At 39.8% G+C, this 24,788-nt stretch overlaps 3 protein-coding genes across 6 annotated transcripts; 1 reads left to right on the top strand and 2 right to left on the bottom strand.

Annotated features, from left to right (window-relative positions):
- Nucleotides 1–254: 254 nt before the first annotated feature.
- Nucleotides 255–1,866, bottom strand: glrx3 (glutaredoxin 3). Its single transcript, XM_051407090.1, has one exon. It carries the CDS (start codon nucleotides 1,823–1,825, stop codon nucleotides 848–850), a length of 978 nt encoding a protein of 325 aa, XP_051263050.1. The 5' UTR covers nucleotides 1,826–1,866; the 3' UTR covers nucleotides 255–847.
- A 14-nt stretch (nucleotides 1,867–1,880) lies between these two features.
- On the top strand, nucleotides 1,881–16,087 carry LOC127367323 (large proline-rich protein BAG6). Of its 4 annotated transcripts, none has more exons than XM_051407079.1 (25): nucleotides 1,881–2,011; nucleotides 3,236–3,323; nucleotides 3,434–3,551; nucleotides 3,999–4,213; nucleotides 4,698–4,769; nucleotides 4,853–4,975; nucleotides 5,076–5,320; nucleotides 5,666–5,798; nucleotides 6,313–6,513; nucleotides 6,602–6,692; nucleotides 7,121–7,171; nucleotides 7,390–7,742; nucleotides 8,510–8,582; nucleotides 8,717–9,078; nucleotides 9,811–10,069; nucleotides 10,172–10,341; nucleotides 10,562–10,615; nucleotides 10,936–11,044; nucleotides 11,233–11,357; nucleotides 11,924–12,058; nucleotides 12,689–12,754; nucleotides 12,853–13,077; nucleotides 14,121–14,228; nucleotides 14,318–14,464; nucleotides 15,518–16,087. In XM_051407079.1, exons 2-25 carry the CDS (start codon nucleotides 3,243–3,245, stop codon nucleotides 15,611–15,613), a joined length of 3,612 nt encoding a protein of 1,203 aa, XP_051263039.1. In that variant the 5' UTR covers nucleotides 1,881–2,011; nucleotides 3,236–3,242; the 3' UTR covers nucleotides 15,614–16,087. The 4 variants fall into 4 exon arrangements, with proteins under 4 accessions (XP_051263039.1, XP_051263038.1, XP_051263036.1 ...); XM_051407078.1 differs by having other exon boundaries at nucleotides 6,602–6,824; nucleotides 12,689–12,745; XM_051407076.1 differs by having other exon boundaries at nucleotides 6,602–6,824.
- A 3,334-nt stretch (nucleotides 16,088–19,421) lies between these two features.
- On the bottom strand, nucleotides 19,422–23,905 carry LOC127367334 (tetraspanin-13). Its single transcript, XM_051407096.1, has 6 exons — nucleotides 23,706–23,905; nucleotides 21,615–21,782; nucleotides 21,387–21,467; nucleotides 21,110–21,223; nucleotides 20,870–20,989; nucleotides 19,422–20,730 (listed from the first exon to the last, which is right to left on the bottom strand). Exons 1-6 carry the CDS (start codon nucleotides 23,766–23,768, stop codon nucleotides 20,656–20,658), a joined length of 621 nt encoding a protein of 206 aa, XP_051263056.1. The 5' UTR covers nucleotides 23,769–23,905; the 3' UTR covers nucleotides 19,422–20,655.
- Between the last annotated feature and the right edge of the window lie 883 nt (nucleotides 23,906–24,788).

Below are 24,788 nucleotides of genomic sequence, written 5' to 3'. Positions count from 1 at the left end.
ACTCTACTTGATGCTGTACTTTGCAATACTGTTAAAGTTGAACAACAGCTGACTTATTTTTGTGCTTTATTTATGGTTACAGACACAGCAAATCTCATTATTCAACAGCAAAATCAATGTAATTTAAACAACCTTCCCATACGAAGTTAAATACAGGATTTGTTTGGTTGCCCATAGATTCTACAAAGTGATATTTCACACACACACACACACATTAGTGAGTTAATCAAAGGACCACCAAAAACACCAGAACACCAAGTCTCAAGACTTTTCTTTATTGTTTAATCATATTACTGATGAACAAAGTATCAAGAAGTGCCACATAGTTATATGTATTTATTATACAGTTTCTCTGTCTTTCAGGTGAAGAAGGTGTGGACAGGACGGCATGAAAAGCCAGTTGGCAAATAAAGGTTAACTAAATATAAACCAGTTCTAAAGCGTGTGGTTATGAATACTGTAAAAGACAGAAATGTGGACACCATAATATGAACTAAAGCTGTTCCCAGTATATTTTCCCAGAGTAAAGCAGGGATTTTTATAAAATTAGGCCAAGCAAAGGGATTGCTTAACTTTGAACTCTAACATTGCTGAAGATGTATTTAAGAATTTCTAAGAGCCAAACTCTCAAGTAACACTATTAAAGGTCAATTCTCATTGTTATCTGTAGTTTCTTATGAACCTATGCTACAACAGTTTAGTTATAAGTGAACAAATCAATTATCTTCATAAATTTTCTTTCCATTCCCGTCCGTCTGTGTAATGTTGCATCAGTGACATAGGGCCGATTTGGGTATGTGCAGTAGCTTCTTGTTCCCCTCTCTCTTTGATGGCACGGCAGATCCACCTATGACTCCCCCTTCAGCACTGATACCAGGTCTCCACTCTCCTTCAGCTCCTTGAGTATGTCCAAACCTCCAATCAGCTCTCCTTTCACGTAGAGCTGGGGGTAGGTCGGCCAGTTAGAATATGTCTTGAGCCCCGTACGCACCTCTTCATCCTGCAGAATATCAAAGGTGTCATAATCCACCCCGGCACCATTCAAGAGCTCCAGTGTCTGCCTGCTGAAGCCACATCTCGCAGCCTCCTTGTTGCCCTTCATGAACAGCATGACTGGGCTCTGGTTGATGATGGTCTTCAGACGGTGCTCCAAGGTGACAGCCTTCGGGCAGGTGTTCTCCAGCTCTCCAGACTCAGCCAGCTCCTTCACTATGTCCAGTCCTCCCACCAGCTCTCCGTTCACGTACAGCTGAGGGTAGGTGGGCCAGTTGGAGTAGGTCTTCAGCTCCTGTCGGACCTCCTCATCAGACAGGATGTCAAAGCTGCTGAACTGGATGTTGTGCTCCTTCAGCAAGGCCACTATCTGCCGGCTGAAGCCACAGCGGGGCTCCTGCGAGGACCCCTTCATGAAGAGCATACAGGGGGCCGCGTTGATCAGCTTCTTCAGCCGCTGGTTCAAGTCTGTCGCGCCGCTTACCGCAGCTCCACCCGGACTCCCGGTGACCGCCAGGCGCTGTACCTTCTTGCCCAGCTCCGGAGCATGCGCCCCGTCCAGGCGGTCCACCTTCTCGCCACCTTTGAAGAAGAGGAAAGTGGGCACAGAGGCTATTTCATACTTCTCCGACACCTCCGGCACCGCTTCCGCCTCAAGCTTCACAAACGTGGTGTGCGTGTGTTCCTTGGACAGCTCGGCCATCACTTCGTTCATCTGAGCGCACTGCGGAGCCCATGCCGCCTGGAAATGCACCACGGTCAGACATTTTCCAGCTTTGGCTAAGAAACCTTCAAACTGCTGTTGGCTCGTCGCCTCCACGAGATTCGCCATTTTTCTTTCTCCCCCTTCCTCCTCTTCCTCCTCCTCTTCCTCCTCTTCCTCCGACGTCACATCCGTGCACCCTGGTAGCTTCTAGCAAGTGCCAGAGCTCGTACAAGGAAGTCATCTGCATGTTATTTGATGATAAGAAACAGCTGCATACACTGGATAAGTTGAAAGGATAGTGAGACTTTTAAGGTAACCGTCAAACACCCACCCAGCGGCGTTGAAACGTTGAAGAAACGCCGTATTGTCTCGGATGTGATCGGTGTGTTGTAACGTTTAGTTTATTTAGCATTAGCTTAGCCTCCTCACTAGTCTGGTTTCTAGGTTAAAGCTAGGCGATGCTAACTAACGCGAGTTGGCTAACGTTATTCCTAATTACTATTACTAATTACACTGTTACACATTACTGTTTAAATGTTCTCGGTTTATGTTAAAGTGTTTAAATGCCCGTGTTGTTGACTACCCCGCAGGAAACAGCTAACCCGCTTTAGCTGCTAGTTACCGACGTTAACCGACTTAACGACAACAACCGACGTCCTTCTTCTGTTTCACCTTTTATGATTTGTGTTAACGAAGTTGTTGTTGCTGTATTTGTCGCCGTTATTGCTGCTAAGTGGGGCAGTTTTGTTATTCAGTATGTATTTGATTGTGTGTGTTATTCGTGATTCTGACCATTAATGATTTGCAGGTCTGTTAAATGTCTTTTCGTGTTAAGTTATTTGAGATGTTGTTCAGGCTGTAAAATGTTAGAAAGAAGTGAAACGGCCTTCACAAGTTCCCAAATTTGCACAAATGTTGTCTTCAGTCTGCTTCCTTTTGTCCTGAGTGTAATCTAAAACCCAGAGATATTTAAGTTACAGCGAAATCCGCACACTGAAATAGCAGGAAAGATGTTTGACAAGTTTTTCTCGATATGTGACTTGGATGATTAACGTTACTTGATCAGATTTGTTGACAAATAATGTTCTGTTAATCAACTAATCAAAAAAAAACAACAAAAAAAAACAAATTAAATTAAATACACCAGTGTTGTCTTTCGGAAATTGTGATGAGCATTATTTGTTGACATTTTATACACATTATTCAGTTAATGGGGGGGAAAAAAGGATTTATAGCAGCTGATAAGTACTAAGAAATGTCATATATGAATGCCAAAGATATGTTTGAGGTCATTTAGAGACTGTCCATTACAGTGTTTGTCCACTAGAAAGCACAGGAGTTTATTTTCTTAGCTGTTTAAGGGATCCTTGCCCCCCCAAAAAAAAGGTTGTTTATGTTAAGAAATGAATACCAGCTGATGTAACATTATAAAAAAATGTAAAACTCTCAAATATCAATATTGGCTTTGGCCTCAAGTATCCAGTATCAGTTGGGCTATAATTACTGGAACACAATGTTGTTGTTTTTTTGATACAGGAACACCATGGAGGAACAAACTGCAGACATAGAGGTGACAGTCAAAACATTAGACTCCCAAAGCAGAACCTACACTGTTGGTGCTCAGGTAAATTCATCAGTTCATACTGTAAAATTGTGGAGTGTATTCTCATTTTCAGTCAGCCTTTAGCGATAGTCTGACTCATGTCTGTACCATCTTTTTTTTTTTTTTTGTAGTTGACAGTGAAAGAGTTCAAGGAGCACATTGCCCCTTCGGTGGGTATCCCTGTGGACAAACAGAGGCTGATCTACCAGGGCAGAGTCTTACAGGATGAAAGGACTCTGACAGACTATAGTAAGTAATCGAGGGGGTCCGTTAAAGCAATGCTGAACGTGACATTATTTTGTTTCAAGGGCATTTGTTTTTGCAATTTTTCCTGATTGTTTTTTTAAGTTGTAATCCTGCTGCACGTTCATAAAATGTTTTTCTTATTTATCATTATTTGCACACTGATTCTTAACTTTGAGTGGGTAAATAAAGAGGAATTTACTTTTAGGGTTTCTATTATTTTATTGTACAGTTTTCTGTTGATTTGCTGTTCCTTTTATTGTGGGCAAAAGTAAGTAAAGCAAGTTAGCTCTCTTGTGCCAAGTCTTACTTGAGTTATAAAAGTCTATTTCAAACATATGGTTGCTTTGATTTCACTCGCTTCTGTCTGTATTTATACAGTAATCCTGGCAAAAGTAATTGGATTTGTCAGATATCGACAGATGTAACCGTAGTTCCCTGTTGTTGTCCCAGATGTGGGTGGCAAGGTGATACACCTTGTGGAGCGGGCACCACCTCCACCGTCCCAGCCTGGCTCAGGGTCAGGAGGCACTTCAGCTGACAGTGGGCCTGCCTCATCCTCCCAGGGAACATCACAAGTGCCTCCACATGATCGCAACGCTAACAGCTACGTAATGCTTGGCACCTTCAACGTCCCTGTTAACATCATGGACCCCCAGCAGATACAGGTAGGTCCAGTTTGTGATTTGTTTAGGGAATCTCAGACCAAACTGTCCGCAGTTGAGTTGCAATTTGTGTAGGTGCCAGATTTGGACAAGGACAATGAATGAATTTGTAGAATGGAAAAAAAAAAACTCCAACAATAATATAGTGTGGCAATGCTAAATCGGTGGAGAACTCTTTTAATATTTATTTTATTCCCCTCCAATTATAATGGTGCATTTTCGTCATTTATTTTGAACAATTTTACACACTACAAAAACAATTACATCAGATCTCTCCCATTGCTCTCACAATGGTTTCTGACATGACTCTCCATATAACAAAAGGCAGCTTGAGGTCCAGCTCCTTATCTCTCGTACAGTCTAGTATGAACATCTGATAATTATTATCCAGTATGTTGCCCAGTCTTAATCATGAATAACCATTTGTCTTGCATGTTAATTGTTGTTTTCAAAGGTGCTTTACTTGTGCGCTGTTATTCTTATTTAGATGTCAGTTCAGCAGATGGTGTCTGGCATGGGAGAGAATGCCAGGAATGCCAGAGTCACAACCAGCACTGGGGTAAGATACTAAGCCTGCTGATACATATACGATCCTTGATAACATTATCCTGTGTTTGTTGATTGTCAGCTTTTCTATTACAGAGCAATGGGTCTGTGAATGTGCACATTGATATGGACCAACCAGTGCAAAGCGAGCCAAGGCTGAGGCTTGTGCTGGCTGAGAACCTGCTGAGGGACATCAATGATATTATCCACAGAATGGAGGTGAGAGCTCAACCTTCCAATTACTCCAGTAACAAAGCTAAAGAGTAATAACTGCATTATCAGTAACAAATTTGCCTGCTATCTTGTGTCTTTTTTTCAGCGTCAATCGAGCGACTCATCCTCCCAAACAGAGACGACTTCTGCTGCTGCTGCTGCTGCTGCTGCTGCTGCTGGTGCTGCTGGTGCTGCTGCTGCTGCTCCCCCTCCTCCTCCATCTTCATCTACCACCTCCACTCCCTCTCCCTCTGCCCAGCCCATGGACACCTCCCCACCTCCAACTACTCCCCCACCTCAACCTACCTCTTCAGCACAATCTGAGGGACCAACACCCCAACCTGGACCCAAGTGAGACATCTTCTCTCTCTGTGACTCAGATTGTTACCCATGCCAGATAGTTGAGGATTCACACAAGTATTTCTCCTTTTTAAGTTTGTCAGTTTGAAAAGAACATTGATTTTTTTAAAGCATAGAATCAATGCAGATAATTCATAAAGTTTGCAAACATATAGCAGTTCATATAGGCCACGGCAGGAGTCGTTATCGCTCTTTAAAATGTTTTATTGAAACTAACTATAAATATCTTTTATGTCCTCATTGGTGGTGATTCTTTATCTCTATGTCTTTGTCATGACCACTGACCAAGTTTTTGTGTTTGATTGTAATCAACTTTGCCTTTCTTTCTTCTCCTAGTCATCCCAGCCCAGCTGAGTTGGCAGAGATGTTGACTGAACTGCGGAGGGTAGAGGAGAGACTGCAGCCGTTCATTCAGAGAGCTCACACCTTGCTAGAGACAGCCACTACTGCAGAATACAACAATAATAGAGTATGATTCAAAAATCCAGATAATAATTAACTGCTCATACTTGGTATAATTTATTTTATTAGGATGCCTGAATATCTTTTAAAATGTTTATTATTTCAAAAATACCAAATCAAATCCTCAGTTGTTAAATTCGTAAGGCAGCATTAACTTAAATATCAGGTGATAATAATGATTATTATTAATAATTATTTTTATGGGACAGTAGCTTCCTGGAGTCTTCTGGCTAGTTGCCTGGTAACTGGGCCTGATCAAGAAATACTTAAACTTTGAGATATGTGTCAATTAGTGAGCTTCAGATATGCTTGTTAAGATAAGATAAGATGCTCCTTTATTGATCCCCCGTGGGTGTGGGGGATTTTGTTATTGTTGGACCATCAGACTAGCTGTTTCTCCTGTTTCCTTTGTGCTAAATAAGTTAGCTGGCTGCTGATGGTAGACGGGTATCAATCTTCCCATCTGTCGGCAAGAAATCAAATAAATATATTTCCCATGATTTGTTTCTTTGTTGCCACAGGAGAGAGAGGAGGACCAGCGCACTCTCGTCCTGACATGGGAGTGTCTCCGTCTACTTGGCAACGCCCTCGTGGCCCTCAGTGACTTGCGATTGAACCTCATGAGCCCTGTGCCCCGCCACCTACATGTGTTCCGCCCGTTTACCCACTATTCTACCCCAGTCACTTTGCCTGGAGCTGTACACCACCACATTCCAGTGCAAGTAAGTGAATGCAAGCATATTTTAGTTTAAAGTTATTCATCTGAACATTTAATGACAAGACTGACTGCGCCTGCAATTTCACCAACAGATGAACCTGGGTGCCACGGTGACTGTTGCGGCTAACAGCACTGAGGGACAAGCTCCGCCTACCCAGTCGGCAAACCAGTCTGAGCAGGCAGGTCAGGGACAGACCTCTCCCCCACAGTCTTCCCCTTCCAATCAGCAGGCTGGACAGGGACAGGCTGGCCCCCGGGTCATCAGGATCAGCCACCAGGCAGTTCCGGTGGTCATGATGCAGATGAACACGGATGGTGTGTTGTCCCCTACCCGCCACTGATTGAATGCTCCACTACATCAAAGCTGTTTGTGTGTCATATTGTCGGGCGACATTGGAGTTAAATGATTGCACACTACCCCATCAGTGATTTGAAGAATGGAACTTTGAATTTGTCTGCTTTGCAAGCTCAAATTTCATAAGATTTCTTTTCTCAATGTTTGTTGAATGATGACAAATGTACTTTTGTGGAGAGTAATGTACTGGCAATTATTTTAGGATTGCATGAAGAAGTTCAAAGTCTTTGTGTGTTGTTTTTGTGTGTATGTACAGGCCCAGGTGCAAATCCTGCTGCAGCTGGACAGCAAATGCCTGGTCAACCAGGTAAGTCCAGTCAATTGTACAGTTGACATGTCACATTTTACATAGCCCAGTCTAGTTTCTTTTTTCCAACTTGCAACAGTTAAGTTCAGTGAAACACAATGTATTGGTTTAGATCAGAAACAAATACTTACTTTTCTAATTCCTGAAATTTCTTCTCATTGTCTGCTGAGAACAGAAGTAAATCATGTTTTTTTTTTTAAACCCTCTGGTTTCTTCAGGTGCCCTCCCCCCTGACTTTATGCGGAATCTCATGCAACAGATCAGCCAATATGCCGCTGCTGTAGCTACTAGCGCCGCCACCGCCACTGTCGCTGGCCAACCAGTCCCACCCCAGCCCACCCCTCCTGGCTACGGCTCCACAGCCAACTCCTCAACTACCACCACGGGTCCTAACACACCCACCACCACCCCTACTGCTCCACCCCCTCCTCCCCATACTGGGCCCCAGCCCCAGGCCAGGGTTGTGTTCACCCGACCCCCCTTTGCACCCAACATGCCCCCCCCAGCCTTTGGCACCCGTGGAACCACCATCAATGTGAGGGCTGCCATGCCAGGCCAACAGCCAGGACAGGTGGGAATACTTTTATCTGATTTGATTCCTATTTTTGTCCTTGAAAATGCTTTCTAAAAATAATTTTAATGTTGTGTTTTAAGGTTTGCAAAGTGCTTGGATTTTGGATAAAGGGCTTGAAATTACATTACCATCATAATAAATAACCCTAGTAAGCTAACCTAAGTAGAAAACGTACCTTGAATTTGTACAGTACTTGAGTAATCGTACTCCTTTTCACCACTGCTGAGTTGGCAACACTTCGCAAATAGTTTGGAAATGTAAACTACAGACTCTGCTTGTTTCATTCCTTTATTCTCCTATCATCTCTTACCATCGATCATATGAAATGTCTGCTCGATCACTCACTGACCATGCCAGGGTGTTTTGGTTTCAGCTAACCAATAATATTTTTAGTTGTAACCTCATAGATTGTTTGGGGGGTGTTTTAGGTTAGTCTGCTACTAACACTCTGGTTTAAAAGCTGTAAAGATTTTAGTGAAATTAAAGTTATTTGTCTAGTGATTGTTTTATATTGGCTCAGCGAGGTTATATATAGGGTGCTAAATCTACTTACAGACAGGTGACACGTTTTGAAACATTATGTTTTTCTTTAACTTCTTTGATTGTTTGTAGCACAATCATTATTCTAAGTATATATGTAACTCAGCACAGTTGTAAGGTTGTAAATCTTGAAAATGCACCTTCAAAGTCTTGAATTTCACTTTGGAAAAGGTGTAGGAACCCTGTCTACAATTTGAGACTAATTAAAAAATGTTGCTCCGCAGGCTTTCAACCCTGCTGCTCTCAACCAGATGATTAGTGGATTGGTTGGACAGCTTTTGCTGCCAGGACAAATGGGTAAGGTTTTGCTGTTGTTGAATTTAGCTTTGGACTTCATCAGTTGCATTTTTTTCTGTAATTATAAAGTTTAAAAACGTTGGTCAAGGATTTCTGTTAATAATGATGATTTTTTAAAATAATTTTCTTTACAGCTGGTCAAACACCAGTCACATCCTCCTCCTCCTCTTCAACGTCCACACCCTCTTCTTCCTCCTTTTCCTCCTCCTCTCACACCTCCTCATCATCCTCCTCCTCTTCCTCCTCCTTTTCTTTCTCCGCCTCGGGTCCCACACCTCCACCTTCTGCAAACACTACTGGCCAACCAAACCAACCTGAGACCAACACCAGTGAGCCCCAGTCCCAGGAGATGCCCCCAGACCTCAGCCAACTCCTGGGTTCTCTCCTGGGGGTAGCCGGTGGAGCTGGCGTGGGCACTATAGGGACCCCTTCAATTACTGTCACTACATCTGGTGTCCCAGCCTTCATCCAGGGTGTGAGTGAATTCATGCAGCAGGTCAGTGTTTGAATGTTTGACTTGAGTGCACTTAAAAGACTTTGCATGAAAATGGTACATGTGTTTGGATATGACGTGCACCTGCATTTTCATGTCATTCATATAATAATTACTACTATTACTTCTATTAGAATATTAGAATAATAATAATAATAATAATAATAATAATAATAAAATCAGAGTAACAGGTTGTTGTTGTTGTTGTTGTTGACATTCTACTTTCTCTGTTCTCATTTTGGATATTTTTGTCTGAAGGATTCAGTATCTTTTTAAAAATCTTATCTCCCTCTCCTTGTGACTTCCAAAGTGTTGTCAGCCCTTGCAGACGTTCTCAATTGCATAAATACACAGTGTCAGCGTAGAGACAAAGAGCCCCACAGAGTTAGCAGTTGTGTAGTGAGGAACAGAGTGGATGATCTAGAGTTAAAAAAGGCATTGAATACTGGCTCAGATTTGCACTGTTCTTTTACTTATTCTTCGATGAGACTATTTATAATTTATATAATAATTTTGCCAATTTGAGGCCATATTTTGTTAGTTCTCATACAACTGCTTGTGTTTGGACTTGTAACATCATCATCATGTCTCCTAATAGTCTGCTAGGGGGCAGCTAGGCTGACAGTGAGTTGCATTAACCATGTGGTGCTTTCCATGAAAGAAATCACTTGCATTTCAAGGGAAAGCAAAGTAATGTTAACAAATCCTCACTCCTTGTTTCCATTTGATTTCTAGGCCCAACCCATATTCTCTCCACCCCCACCTCCCTCTGGTACCACTCCTGCTCATACTCCAGGGCCCAACCCCATGCCCAATCCCCCTGGGGCAGCCGAAGCCCTCAACCCGGAGCTGTTCACAGGCATCGTCCGTGGTGTCCTGAGCACAATGATGGGCTCTCTGGGCCAGGCCCAGAATGACACAGAGAGCATTGCCCAGTTCATGCAGAGGCTGTCCCAGGCAACCAACATCTTCATCAGTCCTGAGGATCCTACCGGTAAAGAACAAACTATGTAGCTATGTGATGAAAACATTCTGTTGAGAATATCATCAAATCATTATGTCATTTAAAAATGTTGTCTTTTGTTGTGGTTTCCAGGGTTTTTTGGAGAGCTGCTGATGTTGGTGTGCCAGACATTCACCATGTCAGACCTGGTGATGCTGCTCCATGGCCAGCACCAGCCCTTGGGCCGCATCCAGCCTCAACTGTCCCAGTTCTTCACCCAGAACTACCTCAATGGCAGAGAGCCCACTGATGAGAACATTGCTGTAAGTGCCAGTTAAATGTTGTTTATTTCAGATGGATCACCCATCTTTTAATATGTACGTTAAAGGTACATAGTTAATTTACTTTTTATTATTAGTTCCATGTTTAATGGCTTGTCTTTTTGTTTCTTTTGTGTAAATGAACAATAACTGCAGGATTTTGATCTTTTTCTCTATGTTCATTCTCTTGATTTTCATCATGTCCTCTGTTTTCATCCCCCAGGCTGCAGCTGACAGTCTTGTCAACGAACTGGAGGAATATATCACTGAGAGCTTTGTAAGTCCTTGATGTCCTGTCCTCTATTATCACTAAAATACAAAACAAATGTAGGGCTGTCCCCCAAAAGTCAATGACTCAAGTCATCAGTAAAGAAGACCCTGTGTCGTGCAGGCTGTAAACTTAAAAAAATGTTCATTCACTTTTAAATTTAAATTTAAATATAATCCAGTAATCCTTTTATTAAGATGTTGTATTCTAGCTGTACCGATTTTAAAATTTTAAAGCCAGCAGAGTTTAAGTTGATTTATTAACTGTTGCAATGCTGTGCTACCAGTGTAGCTTTTACATGTAATGACCTCTTTATTCAACTTCCACAGAGAGAGTCTTCAGTCACAGTGTTGGAGGGTGTTGACGTCACTCAGACCAACATGTCCTTCTTCAGACAGCAGCTGCAACACATTGCCACACATATTCTACGTTGCACAGGTAAACCTAAAGAACAATGGTGTAAATCAGTTAGTCTTGGTGATTAGGTTTATGTGTGGATGCATTTAGATTATTATTAAGGAATACTGCTATGAGGTAAAGGACTACTTAGTATCTTTAATTTCACAGTCTCTGTAGGACTGTATTTTTTTTGCTAACTATGTAATATCAATATTTTTCACATCCAGATGACTCGTTTGGGCCCCGCCTGCTACAGATGTGTAACCAGGCACTGTTTGAGTGTCTTGCCCTCAACCTGCACTGCTTGAGAGGAGACCAGAGAGCCCTCACTGCAGTCATCAACCACAGAATAGTCAGTATACAATATTTTACTAATTCACTCACTGTTTGTTTCTACTCTGACAGTAGGCAGTAGACTCCAGATGAAACTGAGTGCGACTTGATAGGCAAAGGATATAAAATTTGGTGCTTTATGCAAATAAGTCATCTTCTTGCAGTTGACATCAATGCCTGATGGTGGTCAGTTATGACATTATCAACACGTTGAAGGAAACTTCAAGAGGCTGTGCAAATCTATTTTGCATGACCAGCTTGTTAACATTGCAACAAAGCCATGCCTGTGAAGCTTTGTTTTGGTCACAAACTCACTATTGCCTTAACCTTATAGGTTTTTACTCAGCTACTGTTTATTTCTCATATCCCTTCATTTAATTCACCTGTTGTAATCCCCTTTTCACATGCTTCAGATTTCAGTTTTTTTTGTTCCTATTTTATTTGTGTTTTGTATCTTACTTTTTGATGCTAGACTGATAACATTAGGACACAAAACAAGCGCTACTAAAAGTCTGAACAATCCAAAAAGACAAAATATAAAAAGAAACAGCTGTAAAGTAAAAGGTTTATTTTCTCTTGGTGCAGCGGAGGATGTCCAGTGACATCAGCCCCAGCCTAGTCAACTGGATGACCAGCATGATGACAATGAGGTTGCAGGTCATTCTCGAGCACATCCCTGTCACACAGGAGCAGATCCAGAACTACATAGTTCACACACAGGTAACGGACCAGCTGCATGCCTTTTTTTTAACATTTATTTTGCATTTTAGCTCATTATGTATGGCTTCTTCCCAGAACATGGAAAGTATGTTTCTTTCTTGAGTTGAAGAGAGTAATTATACATACATCACATTGGTGCGAGGCTTTCAGAAAACATCAGTGACAAAAAAGGTAACGCCTGCACACTCACTTATACTGCCATAAAAGTTTAATAATGACATTTCAAACCTTCTTTGATCTTTGGCAGGTCCAAATATTACAAAAATGGAAACCACAGCCATATTTATACACCATGCACACAAATAGGTTGACGAGCTCTACGATGGCAGGTATTTTAACAATGTCACCTGACAAAGATCCAAGTAGGATTGACATTTCTTTTGTGGCATGAAGTGAGTGTGCAGGCATTACCTTTGGTTTTTAAAATCTATTTCTTTTCCCTAAATGTTGTTTCTAGAACTGTATATTTTAGTCTTGTTTTTCTTTAAAGTTATTTTGCAGAACAAAATGCATATGTAACATGTTAATGCAGAGAAAGAGTCCCTCTTGTCTGATGGCTGTTACATATCCTGTTACTTTGAACGGCACGTCTGAAATGGCTAATAAATATTAGATGACATTCTTTCACAGAGAGATCAGTCTTCTGCAACTGGCACACAAGAGCCTGAACAAGCACAAAGTGCAACGGTAAGCATGGTGTGTCTTTAATGTCCTTTTCAGATGAACTCAGTTTGACATTTTAAGTGCTGTTTTGACTTTTATTTCCCTCATTTCGCTGTTCTCCACTTCCAAAGATTGGGGACACCCTCTCACCGGCTGCAGCCACCACAGCAGAGGAGGCCATGTCGGTGTCACACGACACAAGGGCGTCGTCACGGGAAACAAGGGTGTTGCCTGGGGACCTGGGAGCCACGGGAGGAGCTGCACCATTAGGTGGCGACATGGCAGCAGCTGGAGCTGAGGGAGGGAGTGAGGAGTCTCCTCGAGAGTCAGAGGCCTGGGCAGCTGCTGTTCCCCCTGTAAGAGCCCAATTTAACATGATTTTTTTATCTGTTTTTCCAGGGAAGGGTTTTCATGACTACACATACTCTGTATAACCCTGCTTCACATTTACAGTGTCCTTACTATAATCCAATGATTAAACTGAAATTTAAACAGTTTTTATAGGAACTGTTTCCTCTGGTGAAAATAGTTCCACTGAAAACTGTCCATACTGGATTATCTGGACTGTTACTGGAACGACACATTAGTTTTGGTTTTAATGCTGTGAGTTCTACCAATGAGATCTTTGTCAGAGTGATTTTTATGATCTTCTCTCTAGTACCTTAAAATGTCCAGTGTGTAACATTTAAGAGAATCTATTGGTAGCGAGAAAATACAATATTTACACGTGTGTTTTCATTAGTGTATAATCACCTGAAAATAAGAACAGTTATGAGCTGTTTTTATCTACAGAGGGAGCAGGTCTTCTTCCACAGAGCCATGTTGAAATGGCAAGTTTCTACAGTAGCCCAGAATGGACAAACACTGGCTCTAGATCGCCTTTTTGCGAGTTCTGTGGCCACTTTAGTTTCTCCTTGGTAGGCAAGTTGGTTGCAATCTGCAACTTCACCTGTAGATGCTAGGAAATCCTAAACACTGGTCCTTCAAAGCAGTGATTGCCAACCTTTTTCTTTAAGGGACCCTTTTTCTGTTCCTTTGAGCATCAGAGATAAGTTTCTGACATATTCTGTGTTTTCTTGTTGTTGTTCTATTAGCTCCAATGTTGGATCTGACCCCCAGGTTGGGAACCACTGCTTTAAAGGATGTTTTTTGTCTGCTGCAATTGTGTCCATATTGGATGTCGAGATCCTTACCTAACACAATTCCAGTGTAAGACAGGGGGACCACAATATATAGTCATCAAAATTATTTGGGTGTTTTCCAAAGTTATGGTGTTTTTGTACAAACTTTCTTCTTTGTGTTTCCCAGGACAGTGTTTCCTGTTGAGCTGCAGTTGAAAAACAGTAACACAAAACTCATAATCCCCATCTTATTTGTTTATTTACTGTACGTGATGTAGGAATGGGTGCCCATCATCAGGTGTGATATGATGACCCAGAGGAAGATGAAGGCTCAGCCGCCGTTGTCTGACGCTTATTTGCATGGCATGCCAGCTAAACGTAGGAAGGTAAAAAGATCAGTTGTAACTTTACATATTACTTACGAATGTCACCAGTCCTTACCATTTTTAAGGTGTCTGTGTGTGTGTGTTTTCAGACAGGACTGGGTGGTGGAAGCCTCCTCTCCCTCTCTGATGCAGTGAGTCAAGCGGCCAGGACAGCAGGGGTGAAGCCCATCACTTCAGCTGAGCAGTTACAAGATGACCTGGAGACCCAGGATCTGAAGGAAGCTTATGCAGAACAAGTAACTAAATCTTACATTAGAACAAACCAGGGACGCACTACACATCATTTAGGCCAGTGAAAACTACTTCACTTATCTCATAGTTTAAATATTTTCATTTGAAATTTTGTTGCATTTTGATATTTTTCATTGTTAAAAAGCATTCCAGCGATTCCACCGCGTACCACCAGTGGTATACAATACAATAGTACGTAACCAGTGATTTAGTCTAAAAATTACTATAGTTTCAGCCTCATTTGTATTAAAACACAGGTGGTCATATTGGTTACTAATAAGTCTTATTTACAATTTGTGGCATAATTTTGTTTTGAAAATATACATCTTTACTCTCAATCCAAGCAGTTTTACAATGTATTACACATTTCCGATATATTTTGTTGCTACTTAATTGTGAATATTTGCTCTTTCTCACAGTTTTATTTAACTGTAAATGGAAAAACCTTTGGGTTGTGGACTGTTGGTCACACAAAATAAGACAACTAACTAATTTCATTAAGTTACAGTATTTTTGAAAAAGCTAAGCCTGGTTCTGGTCTTTACTTTCCATATTGTACAACAAATCAGCATCCAGTTCTAGATTTTATTTATATAACACCAACACCATGAGCAACCACTTGGCGACAGTGGCAAGAAAAAACTACACTACAGCACTTGCTATTAGAAGTTCGTGATTAATTTGAACAATTACTTTGTGGGCAGAAAAAACTATAGTTCTCAACACAATTTACAAGAGCAGCAGCGTTTAGACTGGCACATCATCATCACGTGTTTTTGTCCATTTCCATAAATCTCACCAACGCTCTCGTCTAAAGTAATTTTTCAAAATGTTTAGCTATAATATTTGTGGTCTAAAAACGTTAACAGAAAAAAAAGCTAATGTCCGTATCCGAACATATGAAGCCAGCAACATAAGACAGTGTTGAGTAATGTTATGTACCCAATAGTGTCGTAAAAATGTAAATTGGATTTTAAATGAGGTTGATGTCACTGGCAGTAGCAGGGAACATACTTGTGGGTCCCACTATGATAATAACAATGTCTTTTTTCTTTCAGGTTAAAGCAGACATCAAGAAACGAGTGAGGGAAGACCCAGATTTCAACTCTCAGCAGTTCCCCAACGCACACAGAGCCTTCTCATCAGACTCATAATCCAGTTCAACTGATAAGAAACCTACAAGACCCTTTCCATCTACATCTTTATTATTTCTTGGATCTTGATTTACCAACCACTCAATGCAGCTTCACCCCCAAAACTGTCTGCTTGCCTTTTTAAGCAGTTAGCAGCTCTCTTGACTAACTGCCTAATGCTAATGTGACTACTTCCCCAGTGCCTATTTATTTCTTTGTTTATTTTGGTCCAACTTTTGTTGAAAGGTATTGTATCAGATTTAAGTTTGACTAAATCAGGTCACTTTAATTCAGTTTGGATACATGCGTATGTCCGTATTTTTTGCCCTCTTATCCTTGTGTTGCTTTGTTAATATGAAGCCTGAATTTTCATTATTTAGTGGACTTTTGCCTTCCTCTCAATACTCTAGCGCAAGAGTAAACTTTCATGTGATGAACATGCTGTTTGGTACATGAATGTACAGTAAGCTTAATAAAAATCTTGATACAATACAATGGTACTCTTTTTAAGTCTGGATTAGATTATCAGCTAAATTTAGTATTGGTATATTTGTCTTAGAAATTGCACCACATAAACAAAAAAGCCAAATATGTGGTCATTTAGAAACAGTGTTGCTATTACACAGTTTGTCCACCAGAGAGCACTGACAAATTTAAATTTCTGCTATAAACTTGTCAGAAACTAATTTGTAATGATTAGTTCTAGTTGAAAGTACATGGGAATTACAATAGCTGAAAACATATGAAACATTAGCATTATATCCTGAGGAAATTGTCCAGTTAGTTAGAGATGCAGTAGTTACATTTACATACAACAAAATGGAGTAATTAATTTCTCCTTTCTGGAAACAAATAGTCAAAAGTATTGGAGAGTGGTTGCATAAACATGGCCACAATCTCCACAGTTGTGCTTATTGGTAGAGATGTCTCTCCTACTACCAGGTATACCTTAACATAAACTTGGCATTGAAAGGCTTTATTGGCTCTTTTAAGAATTGTTGTCAACCATTGGGTTCAGAGAATGACTTTAAAAAAATTAATTAATGGACATTGTCTTGTTTGAATCTTTAAAAGGACTAATAATTACAAGAGAAGTTTTAACTATAACGATGCTATTTTTGAAATATTCATAATCCATTGTGCAAAAGTAAAGGTGAATTTCTCAAAGCAGCATTTACTGTCTAATATCTTTTTTAAAATTATTTTGAATTAGTTTTGATCAATTTTTACAATTCAATTCTGAGGAAATTCCAGTTGATGTTGACTAACCTTGATTGTCCTGCCTCCTTTGCTTCATCTTGTTTTGTTGAAAGAAAGATTCTCATCACATGTTGCTAAAGGTGAAAAATGGAAATGCATGATCATCCACTTAAGTTAAAGTAAAAGTATCATCAGCTAAGTTTACTTTACATTATTAATACTGATGCAATTAATGTGTAAGCAACATTTTACTAACTGGTCGAGGAGGAGCTAGTTTTAACTACTCTATGTACAGTTAGCTAGTTTATTCCCAACCAAGGGGTCGGGCCCCTCCAAAGGGTCACAAGATGAATCTGAGGGGTTGTCAGATGATTAATGGGAGATCAAAGAATTAAAAACAAAGTTCTGGTGTATAAATCTGTATTCATTTTTCTCTCATCCTTGCTTTTATGTAAAATATTGGATAATTTTACCACTTTGGGCCTCAAATAGTTATTCAGATAAAACCCTCTGGGAACTTTTAACAATTCGAAGACATCTGAAATGTGTCAAAGGACTAGACACTGATTTGATGAAGAGGTCACAAGCAAAAGGTTTGACAGCGTATTTCATTATTATTATTATTTTTTAATGTAAAATCTAAATCCGGATAACTAGTAATTAAAGCTGTAAAACAAAAAGCTCAATATTTCTCTCTGAACTAGTGAAAAATACCCTAAAGTAGCCTGAAATGGAAATGGTTGTGTAATACATCAAAATTGTACTCACCTAAGTACAGTAGTTGAGTAAATGCTCAGGACGCAGTGGCAGCCGGTCAAGCAGGGCACTGCAGACCTCCCTCTCTCCAGCAATGCCTCCCAGCTCCTCCTGGGAGAGCCCAGACAGATGAGATAGGGACAGACTCTGACCATGCTGTCCTGTCACTGAACAACAACATTACACAGTCACACAGAAAGAGAAGAGTTTCTTTTAATATATGCTGCCCAAAGGATGAGAACAAATTTAAAGCTTTGCTGGGGTTTTCCCTTCAAGCTGCCAAAGTCAGAGTCATTTATCAGAGCAGGAGACTTGCTGCCCAGATTAAAAAGACGTCATATTTTGAAAAACTGCCCATCACAAAGACGTGCAAAGAGCCCACAACGGCTTTGTAGAAACTTTAGTAAAAACTCAGCCAAGAGGATGTGTTGTAGATCAAAAATAGCCAAAGAGGAAAATCAGAAGAGCTCAGCACATGACACAGAATTTCTGCCCATGCCTCATTTTAGTAAAGATCCATGCAGACAATATGACGTGACAATGTGATAAAAGCTCCCCAGATAACAACCTCAGAATGCTGGACATCCAAACTATCCAAAACTTATCTCAAAACAGCCTCAGGAGAAATAGATTTATGGCCTTGCATGTGATCAGATTTGGTTTGAAGCCATCAGGCTGAGTGTTCTGACAACTGAGTGCCATATTTGCTTAATGCAAAGAACCATGAGTTTGATGGAACACAAAATACTTTGATCACCGTGCAGAAGGAGGAGACAGAAGACATGAGGAATCAAAGTGACTTCAGTCCACACTGAAAGTATTTCTAGTTGAAAAAGTGAACATTTTATCCCACTAGTGATTATTAAGATTGCCTAGAAACTCTATATTTTACATGCCAAGTCCTCAATTATCTTCAGCCTTTTTATCCATCTGTGCTCATTTAATTTAATTTCATTATTAACTGTTTATCCTGCTGCATCAAATCACCATCAAGGTCAGCAAGGGAAAGTGCAAATTAAACTGCATTGTGTGTGTTAAACCATTCATAATTCATTATATGATTTACAAACAAACTTACAACTAAACTCACCATGTGCTTCCTCTCTGCTTCTCCTCCAAATGACCTTTGACCCTGGAAGTACTTCCAAGCTTTTCCTGCTCAGAACTATGGGTACGTAAAAACTCTTCACCCAAAATGCTATACTCTACAACTAAAATGTCACACAGTGTATATGAATCAGTGTTGCATATTAAATATTTAAGATTTTAACTTTTTTTTACTTTCTGTAAACAATAATCGTTGGTTTTGAAAAGTGCTACAAAAATAAACTTTATTATTATTACAAGCAGTAACACGTCTGCAGTGGTCACTTTATTTTAACAATTATATAAAATAAGTGTCATATTCAGTCTTTTTCATGTGTTTTCCCAGCTCCATCAGTCCCTTAAGAACCTTTTAAACTATGAAACAATCCATATAATTGTCTTTTAACCAGAAACTTGTAAGCATATTCAAATATTTTATATCAGTCTTTAAATAAGGCCATGCATGCTAGGATAGTACACAGCAATCTGTTCATATGAATAGAGATAAAAATAGAACACAGATAATTATGTGATGTGAACACAATTACTTTATTTTACAAGTTGGCGGTGCAACAGCTGAGCTATTTAAGTTCACAGTCACCTTGGTGAACAGGTTTGACCACCACCAGCCAGCCTGTTGGCTAATTCGGAGGAATCTAAACAGCAAGTTCAGTTCCTGGTTGGCATCCTGTTTGGGTTGAAGAATGTGAGCGAGTCATGTGGCACCAAGTTAGTGAAAAACATGCCTATCAGCATTCGACCTGACAAGTGCAGCAATAACACAACATTTTCCGTACATGCACTGCAACTGTGCGTGTTTATTTTGGACAATTAGGGAAAATGACTACAGACACAGACAATGTGACTTAGTATGAATTCATAATGTTCAGATGCGTTTTAAATCAAAAACAAAAAGCACTAAATACACATTAAAAAACAAAAACAAACCTGTTTTGATAACAGTATGTCTGCTACCAGTTTGATCTTAATCTTTTCCTGCTATAATGACATCCAACACCTAAATCCACTGTCTGCAAAACACACTTATGTGTGTGGTCACCCATGAATAGTTAGTCTGGGAGTGGTGAGTACAGTCATCCATCCATCAGGGTGCTAACCTGCACTTTATTTGCATAAGGTGTGTATGGCGAGCACACACAGCTGCTGCACAGTCACTATGAGACTGATTAAAGAATTAAAGAGGTGAGACTTACAGGTTTAGGAGTAGTTTGACATTTTGGGAATGATTTGCTTTCTTGCCAAGAAATATCCGAGAAGATTGATACCACTCATGTCTGTATGGTAAATACGAAGCAAACGCCAGGAGTCACTTAGCTTAGCATTAAGACTGGAAGTTGGGGGGGTATCGGCTATCGATGCTCTGTCCAAAGGTGTTAAAATCCACCTACCAGAACCTCTAAAGCACTAATCAACATGTTATAGGTCGTCTCCAGGAAGTCACTAGGCCTAAACCTAAAAAACATGTTTTTTTTTACAGGTTAAGCAAACAAGATATAACATTTTAATTAGTGATGGTTGATTTTGTTATCTTTAGACAGAGCCAGGCCATCTGTTCCCCCTGCTTCCAGTCTTTAAGCTATGCTAACCGACTGCAGCATTAAATTTACCGTACAGACATAAGAGTGGTATCAACAAGAAAGTGAAGCTCATTTCCCTAAATGTCAAACTATTTCTTTCAAAGAAACACAATTTTTGTTCACAGCATTGAACATTTCATAATTTCAATGAATAATTGAGCAGCAAGTATCAAAGTGACTTTTGATAGATTAAATAACACATAAGCAATGCTAGATTCAATACACTCAGTGTCTAATGTTGGTTGTGTGCAAACTTTAGATAAAAGCTGTGTAGACGACATTACTGAGGAAGTTTCCTGACTGCAAGACTCCTTGTGTTACTGTCACACTAGTAAGTATATAAGTAGAAGTGTGATTTACAAAGTTAAAAGGAAATACAGTTATTCACTAGTGCATTCTTTTGGTTTATTTAATCATGAGTGGTTAAAGAAAGGCTCCAGGATTTGAACGAGGATCTTTGAGGTTTCTGTATCTATGGGCGAGCCAAACTCCAAGGATCTGAAAAGAAAGAAAAATAGGCAAGTGTCAAAACTTCATCCCAGCGCAATCTTAGTTTTTCTCAATGTCCAAATCAGCACCTATTCACAACAAATTCCACATTTCTAAAACACATCTGTTGCCGTGACATTTCACTGACCTCTGTAAAGCTGAAGAAGAGTCCGATACCACCTACAAACTGCAGCACCTCTCCAGCATACTGCTGGATGATGTCTGAGCATGTGTTACAAGACGGTGAAGGGGTGTTGTGAAAGCAGCTCTAGAGGAAGTGGAAAGGAAAGGAAGAAAATTCATTAACTGCCAGAGATCATGCATCATGATGACCACGTGGCTGCCGCGAGGAGGAAAAAGAAAGGTATATTCAAGGTGATTTACTTACAGCGGTACATGAGCCATTGTAGTTAACGTAATGGAAGCCACAGCAGTCGAGTGTTTTCTCTACGTCCTTTTGAGTTTCTTCAGATTTGTTCCATCCAACCTCCAGCAGATGGTTCTGGAAAGGAAAATCATACAGTCTGGTTGTGTCTATAGAGGTTTAAAAGCTGCATTTATTTGAAAAGCATATTTTGTAGTGTTCATTTTTTATCTGAGGTCAACTGCTGGCCAAAATAACTGTATCATTGAACTGTAGTTCAGCACAGACAACATAAGCATACCTGTTGGTCTTTATTGAGGGCCAGACAAGCACAGGACACAGAAAACTGCATGACAAACACTAGGAACAGGATCATCATGTACTGGATCAAGTTCAGGAATTTAACATCTCACCATGAAAACACAACTTAAACAAGGAATAAAATCCTCCACACAACTACTATCCCAAGGGGTGAGGTGACTCCAATTGCTGCTATAAATAAACCACACGGAAGAAACCAAAAGGATACGAAGAAGAGCAGGACCTGGTGGTGCTTCAGAGCGCCACACAGCCCCACAAAGGCAACCACCAACAGGAATGTGCCCACGCCGATGACCCCTGCCACCACTCTGATGCTGGAGACCAGGCCGAACCATTTCCCCCAAGCTGCCACTCCAATCAGCAGCAGGCTCACCAACTAAGGAAGAAGAAAACAATGTCAGAATGAGATAAGAAGGAAGTGCAATCAATGTCAGCTTTTTAAGGAACTCTCTACACCAACAACACCACCACCAACATTTTAGTTCAGTTTTTCTACTAAAATCTCACGGCTCTCTGGGTTTATAGGCGCTTCCTTTCCTTCATGGTGGAGGTTGTGTGGGTCTTAGATGTAGCCCGAGAAAAGACTGCAGGCTTTACTCAGGGCTGCATGTCTTTATGGTTAAAGAAAATAATGTAGTCTTTTTATAGATTGATGTACAACTGTTGATGAAGGACAGGGCTCTTTGTTGTAAAGATGCAAAATACATAAAGTGTCAGGTGTCTATCAAGCAAACTTAACATGATTGTATTAAAGAGATTTACATAACATTTGTATTCTTTCTAAACACTATTCTATGAAAATTAACCCGTCATCATACTTTATTTATACATATATATATATATATATTTTTTATTTATATATATATATATATATATATATATATATATATATATATATATATATGAACCTGACTGCATTGTGACTGCATCAGGCCTTCTCAGTGACTATGTAGAAGTGGATAAGTGGACTGGAAGGTGGTTTCTCCACCTAGAGATAATCTAGGGGTGAAATCAATTACTTTCTCGATTGACCCATTCGCCTAAAATGTCAGAAAACTGTGTAAAATGCCTGTTATTTCCCAAGGTGATGTCTTCAAATGCCTTGAAGATATTTTATCTTTACTCTTATGTATGACAAAGAAAAGCTCCAATTCCTCACACATGAGAAGCTGGAACCAGAGAATGTTTTTAAAAAATAAATAAATAAAAATCCAAGTGAGTGGATATTAAAAAAGGTCCCAGGTCAAAGGCAACTGGATTTAATATCACCCCAATTTTAGCATCACTGCACTTGTTACCAATTAACTTCAGAATACATTTTAAAATTGTATTAATTACTAACAAGGCCATCCATGATCTGGCTCCAGACTGCATTAAATAGCTTTTAACCCATTACAGCCCAGCCAAGCCCCTAAGATCAAAAACCTTTGACTGAAGACCCTCAGTGTGAGATCGTCTGACTCCACGGCAGCTTTTAAGGGTCTCCTAAAGACCCACCTTTACAACTTTTATATGAATATATCAGCCCTTTTATCTTGTTCTTAATTTTATATGTTCATGGGTGGTAGATACTGGGATTGTTTTTTGTGTTGTGTTTATGTTTTAATCTGGAAAGCACTTTGTTCTTAAACTTGAAAAGTGCTTTACAAATAAATGTATCATCATCATCATGTAGTAGTAGCTGTAGTGAAACAGATAATATATAGCTAGATATTTATACATTTCATTTATTTTATTTTATTTTTTACAACTTTATTCAAATATGCAGAACAGGGGATGACAGATAAACCTCTGAATATATAGCAGCTCCAGGGCTACTGCATGACATAAGTCAGGGACATAAGAAATAAATTAAATGAATTACTATAATTAATTTAAAAATAATAATAATAATCAAGAGTTGACAAAACACCCCATCTCTTCCGGATGATTAATCGTTTTTTTGTGCTTTTCGTTTACAGAGTTTGTTCGGGTACTCATAGAACTTTTCTACTTCAAATAAATATTTTTAGGTTTATTTATCATTAGGCATTCATTCTTACCTCCGAGTAAAGCCAACAATTATGCCAAGGCTGGCGAAAGCAATTAGCAGCCATGAACTGGGTTTAATCATTTACAGAGAACACCTGCCTGTGGCAGATAGGAAGCAAACATTTTAATCTCCTCTTAAACCAACATGGAGCGCATTTCAGAGTCTCAGTCGAGACTAAAGCAGACACATTAGTTGCTCTTTTAAAATCAGTTGTTCTTAGGGACACCTCTGTGTTAAGTATCCATTGATATAAAAGCTCTTACTTACAACATAAAGTATATTGAGAGCGCTGAGTGCGTTCTTGGTGCAAACGAATCCGCCGCAAACCATCTCTGCTCGCCGGGACAGTCCTTAGAGTCAAATATATTTCTACTTGTTCAGCCTGTTGGGAGAGCCTGTGTCAGTTCTGAGATCTGGCTCCTTGTGGCTCCTTGTGGCTCCGGGTCTGCAGGTAGAAACAGCTGGGAGCGCTTCCTGAAGAGATCCTGCTCGCTGATTTGTCAGAGTCATGAGTCACTTGTTGCTCCTCGTCATAGCTGCTTGTTTTATTGTCCGATACAAATAAACCCTGATCATTAAGCCTCTGCTGATAAAACGTTACTAAAATGACTTCTTCACTTTGATACTATACTTCATATTTATTAAGACATGTTTCATTTGTTGTAGAAGACACAAGATGCTCTAAACATTTTACAGCATCCGTGAATACCAGTTCACATAGGCTATAGTTTTAATGCCTAAAGTCTATTTATAGTGTTTGTGTTTACTTCACTTTGGATAAATAAATAAATTAGACGGATTTTCAAATTAAAGACCTTCAGAGTCAAATCATTCTCCACACATTATGAGCTCCCCCTTGTGGTTACAAATAGATACTACCAGTAAAGTGCCAGTGCCCTAATTCAGTTAAGATAGCTGTGTGATTACATGGAGACTCAGTTATGAAGGCATTTACATATTCATAGCCCACCATCTGCTGTGTTACAGCATATTTTGTGGGAAAATGTCAAATCTGTCAATAGATCTATGAATTACCTGCTTTTTAAAAGTCTGTGTAGTCTCTCACTCCATCATGCAGTTCATCTCTTCCAGTGGGATCACCTTCGATAATCTTTTACTTTTGAAAAACACAGAAACCATTTGATTGATTATAATTGGCAAAAAATGTGTCAGATAATATATGAAGAACTGAGCCCAGGGAAATCATGAGTCATAAGCAATTTGCATGAATGTGGGAAAAACCCATTCATACATGTTTACTTTTTTACATCATTTTGGCATCATTATAGTAGGTAAACATATTTAGTAAAAAATATGTGTTGTCGGGTTTTTTTTGTAAAAAGTCCATAG

The sequence above is a fragment of the Dicentrarchus labrax genome, unplaced genomic scaffold (assembly GCF_905237075.1).
Source record: "Dicentrarchus labrax unplaced genomic scaffold, dlabrax2021, whole genome shotgun sequence".
NCBI classification, from domain to species: Eukaryota; Metazoa; Chordata; class Actinopteri; family Moronidae; genus Dicentrarchus; species Dicentrarchus labrax.
The sequence above is the reverse complement of the archived record's forward strand: the minus strand, read 5'-3'. Positions and strand labels throughout refer to the sequence as shown.